This window comes from Opisthorchis viverrini (genome assembly GCF_000715545.1).
Source record: "Opisthorchis viverrini unplaced genomic scaffold opera_v5_38, whole genome shotgun sequence".
Taxonomy (NCBI): domain Eukaryota; kingdom Metazoa; phylum Platyhelminthes; class Trematoda; order Opisthorchiida; family Opisthorchiidae; genus Opisthorchis; species Opisthorchis viverrini.
The window spans coordinates 270,576-278,199 of NW_008751695.1; the positions used below are offsets into that span (position 1 = coordinate 270,576).

The window sequence follows — 7,624 nt, forward strand, 5'->3', positions numbered from 1 at the left end:
CAAGCGCAGGGAGGGTTGCACCACTCTGCCAAGTTTCACCTTATCCACCTTAGAGTATGCGCCATTCCGGGGGCACTGAGGACAACATTCATCTTCGAATCCTGTGAATAAACATGTGCAGCCACCGGCATCGATGGTTCTGGAGTTTTCCCACGACTGACGCATTTCAGACACCTGTCGAGTCAGTCCGATGCAAGCATTCAGTCCTAGATATCGGTAATCAAAAACCTGAAGACAAACCAGAGATCTAGGGGGGCACATCATGCAACCAAATATCAAGACAGCCGGGTACCGTAGCCTGAAGCGCACGACTATTGGGATCCAGTAAGATGTCTTAGAACGACATCCTCTTATACGCTAGATTGGCAGAGTTCTCACCTGCAGTGTTCGGGATTTTGAAGACCTCTCAGCGTTTGGCTAATTGTTTCATCAATGGCAAGTTGAGCAAGAATGGAGAAGGTAAACAGTCTCGCCAGATACTACTTCTTTTCGGGCTTTTATGCCTTTAGGCTTTCAATTACCGATGTCTCTTTGCCAGCGCCTGCGTGTCTTCCTGGCCATCTAAACAACAGGAGAATGGTTCACCTGGGCTTCCAAACTCACGAACGACCTTCGTCTATCGACAGAATCAGAAGGTGTGTGCACATGTCTCTACACATGTTAACGTGCGAAACGGCACGTATTCTAACCACGTACTCATTGTCTCAGGCATCCAAGACATACGGGTGTAACGGTGATACTACTGATGGGGAGGCACGCGAGTAGTATGTGTTGTTCGTAGAATTTCGTTTTGCATCCCTTGAAAAGGGGAGATCTGTTGCGGAATTCGTTGAGTCACCCTGCAACATTTGCTTGGATTTGAACAATGAATGATTGAAGCCAATGAATATCCAGGAAAGTTCAAGAAGACGCCTTCAGGAGAAGATGGATGTCCAGTTTTTGTAAATAAGATGCAAATTAGAGTTTTGCTTCCCTGTCCAATGGTCTGTAACCGGTCAGTTAGCATTTCCTAATAAATAACTCCGCAACGAAGGCCTTCTTCCTTTCGCCGGTAGTTCTGCATTTGACAAAGCAGAGTTTGCGGCGGTGCCACATTTGACAAAGCAGAGTTTGCGGCGGTGGTAGACGTCAATTGACCATGTTCCATCGTGTGGCTGCGGTCAACTGACTTGGCATCATCGCTGTTACCATTTTCCACACGGACATGGTACTGAAAGGTACTCTGCGAACATGGGTTTCCGGCAGGCATTTCGCTATCTAAATTCCGTGCTTGTTTCGGACTATGTCTCAGATTTTTCTCCGAAGGCGCACCCAAATTTTGTGCAAACTGATGGCCTTGGTTTACATTCTGGTCAATCGATTCATTGACAGGTGGAAAACATTTACGTTCCACTTGTTCCATACTCATTTCCCGCGTGTATTATGTTACTGAATGCTTTGAGAGTTCCTTGTATCGTCTATGGTAACAGTGCCATGGGAACAGGCTGTGGGGTTTACACGAAATGGCGCAAATCCAAGTTTTGTTAAAGGAATTCTTTGACGCCGACTATCCTAAACTTCATATTGGACGAGCAGTGTGGTTGGACGGTCAAGAACAATGTCATAGTTATCACCTCGACTTCCGTGCATTCCAGCCAGCCGAGGACACCGGGGCACTTATAGCAACCCATCGCAGCTCAGTCTAGAAGAATAACACTTAAAGAACTTGGGTCCATTCTAAGAAGCCGCCCTTGAGAATCTTCCAGATTTTTCTAGTAACATTCAATTTGCACGTCATGTTGTTTTAGAGATGCCAAAAATCCCGGCCAAATTTGAGATATGGCATGAAAAGTGATTAAAAGTCAGCTCAAGGGTTATCTTTTAGGTTTATGGGGAAATTGACTTCCTGGTGCGTTCAAAAAACCTTTAGTTACCAGCATCTTTTCATCTTGACAGGAGTGGTGCTTTTTTTCTTTCTTGGTTTGACAGCGGCTCAAGCGTTTGTCCTAAATTCAGGACATGCTGTGAATTTCAGAACCTCATAGATGGGAGAACGCCGGCCGATAATCACGAAACATCTTGGACAAAATGCAGTTGTGTGTTTTAGACATCTTGTTCCGTTTCACTGGTGCACCAGAATGTTTGGAGACTGGAAATGCAACTATACACTTGGCACCCAGAATTCCGGGCTCGGTAAAATTTTGAAAAAAAAGTGCCCGCCAAACGCGGATGTTTGGGGTGTCTCACAGTTTAGGTACTTCTGAATCTTCAGTGTTGGAATGTGTAGAATGCGGATCATGCGTTGGACACGCTTGGTATTACAACAAATCCCATATCTGAAAAGTTGAGAGAAGCGCTGAAAAGTCATGTCAAGCCAACTGACTGTAGTCACGCCATGAAATCTGGTTAGTTGGTGCCCCCCCGCCCCCCCCACCCTGGAGTGTGCTTTGTCAAATACAATACGTGCGAAAAGATGAGTACGTGGTTAAAATTCACGTGCTGTTCCGCATACTGACATGTGTGTAAACAGGTGCATACAACTTTTGATTCTGCACGTCGACGGCCGCCATTCGTCAGGTCGAAACATCTGCGTAACGGTAACTGATCCCTATGTTGTCCGTTTGGAGGTGTTTCATGGGTGAACACCACAAAATCACGTATTTCCAAGCGTTTCAGGCTGTCAACTGCTGTCATCCCCAGTGCTCATTCTCCGTCGCTCATAGACCACGTGTTGTATTTGAGACAAACACCTTCTTGGGTCCCCACAAAGCCGATTCTACTCATCTCCGTGTTCATGGTACTAACGGCCACACTGATGTCTGGGATTCGAGCATGTTGTAAAAGAACCTCTACGACATCAAGCAAACTGTCTTTCTTTTATTCAGAACTACAGTAAACACAAAAGATGATAGATGACCAACGTCTGCCTCCCAAGATTCTTGTAGAAACATTTTCAGTTAAACCATGCAGAGATGAGCACCCACGGGCATCCAGTCAAATGAAGGCGCTTTACCTGATGTTTAAAGCCTCGCTCACGCAGCGTTTGTAGGTGCAACGGCTTCTGAATCACCGGACTTGCACAGCCGAAAGGGGAGGCGGGGGACGGTGAACCAGTTCAGTTTCAGGCCATTCAGGCTTTTGTTTCTGACAGACAGCAATCACCGATGCGGACAAAAGAATAACAATGAATACAGTTGAACAGACGAGCCCTTTCGGTTTGAAAATTCATTTTGAGGTGTTTGGAGCTGTTACTAGAAAGGATCGGCGGATGTCTCATCTAAGCATTGTGCGAACCCGTGGACATATCGCACAAAGTCCGATGTGGCACCAGTGCCTTTTTGGTGAGGGAGCGAGTTGGAATTCACTCTGATTGGAATATTTTTAGGGCGCTTGCACCTAGAGATAAGGGGCAATCACAGAAAACAACCCAAGCTTTTGAACGAATTCGTTCTGTAGCTCAGGTACCCTTTGCCTTCGGAAGGCAAAGTCTAAATTGTCTGGTCCCTACTTTATCATGCAATTACGAGACCATCGGTGATAAGTACATATGAACTAGTCAGTTTCCCAGAGGTGTTATTTGTACTCGATTACACTGGTTGATGTTGTTTCTTCCACTTCAAAGCTTACTAAAAATTTACCCATTGAAGTAACAACAAAATACTATACAAAAGCGAAACTCATTGAACAAACTCAAAATTTATCCATCACGCATGGTTAAATCCAGGCTATTCGCATGAAACCACGAGGGAGAGTGGCACTTGAGCAATCATGTAACAAAATAGCGCCAGGTAAATGCATGAATAGTTATTCATCGACGTTCAGAGGCCCACCAAGTCATAAAATCCACACGAAAAAAAACACGATTTTATTGTAACGGACCAATACTCCAAATGGTTAAATTCTTTTAGTTGTGGATGTTTGTGCGATCTTTAGAACACACGCCAACATTACTCTCTTTCGAACAGTCGTACTTCTTTCCCGGTCCAGTCATTTTCATCAGTTCATGCAGGGGTCGTCTAAAGTCGATTTATTAGAATGGAAGGTGATTTTGCAACTTTGAGCACATAGTTCACACGGAAGGTTTCAGGCGCTGTACACAAGGTACAAGATCCCTTACAGTAATCTCAGGTAGTCAGTAGTGTCAGAAGAAAACTCTGAACGCTTGATTTGGGATAATAATGTATTTCTTTCGGCCAAGCCGTCTGTCGCAGACATGTTAGCTGTGTTTATGTCCACAGCATAATCAGACACAACCATCTTTCGCTCCGTGCTTATTGTCTGAAATCAAAATTCTCGTGCCATGAGAATGAGGGCATATGTCTGTCAAAAATATGTACTTTACAGACAACGTATGGAATTATCACCTGCATCATGTGACCAAAATCCTCAGCCCAGTCTTTTATTTTTTATCTGGAAAAATCTACACGTCAGATTCGTTAAAACTAATTCACAACTGCGATTCGATGAACAAAGCTGTTTGATCCACACCCCTGATGTACTGTGGTTACCTGAAAATATGAAAAAATGGCCGCCCTGTGAACATCATTTCTTACTCTCCCTAGATTTCCCAATAACTTGTGCAGAGTACAATATGCTGCAAACCGCTGCCCTTGGTCAATCACGTGAAAAATTCCTGGAACCGATTGGGTAGTCATCGTTTACGAAAACGTTTGGTGACAATTGGTGAATTTATTGCTGGGCAACGCTTCGCTTTTGACACAAAAGCTTCGTCAGGCCAATTGATTAGGTTCCGAGTTTGGTCGAGATTTAAGGTGGAAGGAGAACCAATCAGCTAAGTCAAGCTAAATCCCTATTGGGTGTCGGCCGAGGGATTTTAGTGTATTAAACCGGCTGAACAAGTGTTGGGTCGGTGAGGAAACCTAGATTTGTTTGGGTCCAGCCTAGGGTCTAGTTCTTCTGGTTCGGTTCATTTGAATTTCGTTTGAACCTTCTGCCAAGCACTAAGTCTACCGATTGTTCACCAAACATTCTGAAAAGTTGTCCTTGGTCTTCAGTCTGCTGTGCAATCTACAGACTGCCCATATATGGATAAAAACGCTAAGATCATCAATCGCGCAAGACACGATAATTCCCCATTCCCCACACTCCGTAAACCGATTGATTAACGGAGAAAATCGAATGATGGCAGGATAATTTTTACAGACACAAAAGACGTTCCATTTCAGTGCGTCGCCAAAGTATGAACAGAATCACATGGCTGTTCCAATATCAAACAGACGGGTAATTTCGTGATATTCTTCCACCCCCATACTATTTGACTTTTGCGTCACTTCTCGGGCTTTATGAAAAGGCGAAAGAAGCCGATTTCGATACATTGCAAGTGAACCCAAAAACACTGTGATACAAACAATCCTTTCGAACTGTTTTCCAATGTGTTTGCCATCGACCCCTTGCTCGCCAAATAGATTAGGTCAAGTAATCACCTGCCATGATGGCTAACACTGTCATATATTTGATTTAGTGAAAGTCATTTCGACGGAGAACATCCTGCTGACTGGGCGATTGATGGCCAGTTATTGGGGAATTCCACAGTCTCATTGTTGAGGTTCCCGATGCGGAACTTTGAGTGACGCTTAAGTTCGACAATCCCGAATATCCAAAGGAAGAAATGGGTTCGTAATCCTATGGTACTGTTTGCACATGGGTAAGCAAATGTGTACAACAAACCTCAATTGTTCACGTTCGTAGCGTCAACAAGTTCACAGGTATGTCACTGATCGGCACAGTGCAGTGTGAACGTCCGCACACCAAACAACGGCGAGCGGAATGATGGCTCAGTGGCGTGGGTTCCGAGGACGGTCTCGTGATTCTCACTGGATGTGCGGTAACACGGAACTCATGAGCAAACAAGTCAAGGCAGGCTCAGCAAACGGGATATGAACGCGCACATTCACACACAGACAGTCAATAAACAAGTGTCGGAAGGGTCTGTCTCTGTGGCCTCGAATGCGAATGAGCAAAACAACTGGAGATCAAAGGTGCGTAGACGGAGTGAGCAAATGAATGGGGGAATTATCATAAGGTCAAGTAAGATTCAGCATCCATCGACTTTTGCATACCCTACATATGTCAGTAGGCTATCTATCGGTGAACTGTTCGGCGTGAAAGAAAACACGGAGAAGTTGGCCACGTGTTGCAGTTTATCATAGTTAAATTAATAATGTCATGGTGAAATGAAGGCCTTCGCTGCGGAGTTACTTATTGGAAATTCCAACTGACCGGTTACAGACCATTGGACAGGGAAGCAAAACTCTCATTTGCATCTTATTTACAAAAACTGGACATCCAGCTTCTCCTGAACGCGTCTTCTTGAAATGTCCTGGAGATTCATTGACTTCAATCATTCCTCGCTCAAATCCAGGCAAATGTTACAAAGTGACTCCACGAATTCCGCAACAGATCTCCCACTTTTCAAGTGACGCAAAGCGAAATTCCACGAACAACACATACTACTCGCATGCCTCCTCATGAGTAGTATCACCGTTACAAGGTTGAACCAAGAAATTTTATTCCATTCAAAAGCCATCCGATTTAGCAGTGGGTCGCTTGTTATAACAGTAACAAATGAATCCCATCGCCATCACATACTGAAAGTGTCAACAATTTTGTGGCCGGTTATATTGACCGCAGTGCACTGAAAATTGCACAGGCTTGCACCGAATCGGTTCACAGTAAAGTGGATAATCGAAACTGGGTATATATTTTTATGTGAATAGTGCAAAGCTTTATCAACCGATCTGAAAGGGGCATCTGAAAAAGGAACGACAAAGGGTCGCTCGACATGACGGTTCATCCAGTGTGGCCGGCAGCGCTCTTGTGAGATGACCGTTTTCACTGCACTGTTCTATTCAATTTTCCACTGGTTTTACGATCACCGTCCACACTTTGAAATTTCACGTTCTGACCGACTAACCTGTCACAGACCATCAGAGCAGATTGTGTTTTTTCCGACCGATGTGACGCAACCGACAAGCATCACACGCGTAATCTGTGGGTGAGAAGTTCACAAATATGCCCGTTGTCTGTGATACGTTTCCGTTAGTTTTGGCATAGAACAACTGCCACAACCGATACAGTTTCGATCGAAACTTGAAATGAGCCAAAATCTGTCCAGTAGATTCAGAGGTTATACGCAAAACCCGTTCACTTTGTTTGCGGTTTTTTTGTGATATTGTCCCAGCTTTCACCGCCAAAAGTAGAGAAGCTATAGCAACATGGTTGAGATTGCCAAATGATCGTTGGAACGACCAATAGATAACCCAGCAACAAAAGAAATCATTACCAGAAAATTAGGAGCCCGTTTTCAGCTGTTGTAGAATCCTGGGCAACATTAAGACCCCCAGAGACCTGATCTTAGTACTATTCAATCATTACTGGACAGCAACGATTTGGAAGTGAGAAGATTGAGATGGCAAGCTTGAACAGAACCCCGCACAAGATGAGCTTGACATTCGGGGGGAACGGCGGAGTTCTTTAAGAGGAAAGCCATCCAGAACAGTGACCACCCAATGCAGCTTGCAGTGCACGGAAAGTAGGGTAGTCTTAAGTTTATTGAAACACAAAAGAGGGATAATGTCCTCGGAGGGGGGGGGGAAACAAAGATTGGGAATGAGGGCGAAACCTC

At 44.6% G+C, this 7,624-nt stretch overlaps 1 protein-coding gene across 1 annotated transcript; it reads right to left on the reverse strand.

Moving 5' to 3' along the window:
- Positions 1-1,009: 1,009 nt before the first annotated feature.
- T265_02915 (hypothetical protein) lies at positions 1,010-1,408 on the reverse strand (the record flags this gene model as incomplete). Its single annotated transcript, XM_009167279.1, has 1 exon — positions 1,010-1,408. The coding sequence occupies one exon, from the start codon at positions 1,406-1,408 to the stop codon at positions 1,010-1,012; it is 399 nt and encodes a 132-aa protein (XP_009165543.1).
- Between the last annotated feature and the right edge of the window lie 6,216 nt (positions 1,409-7,624).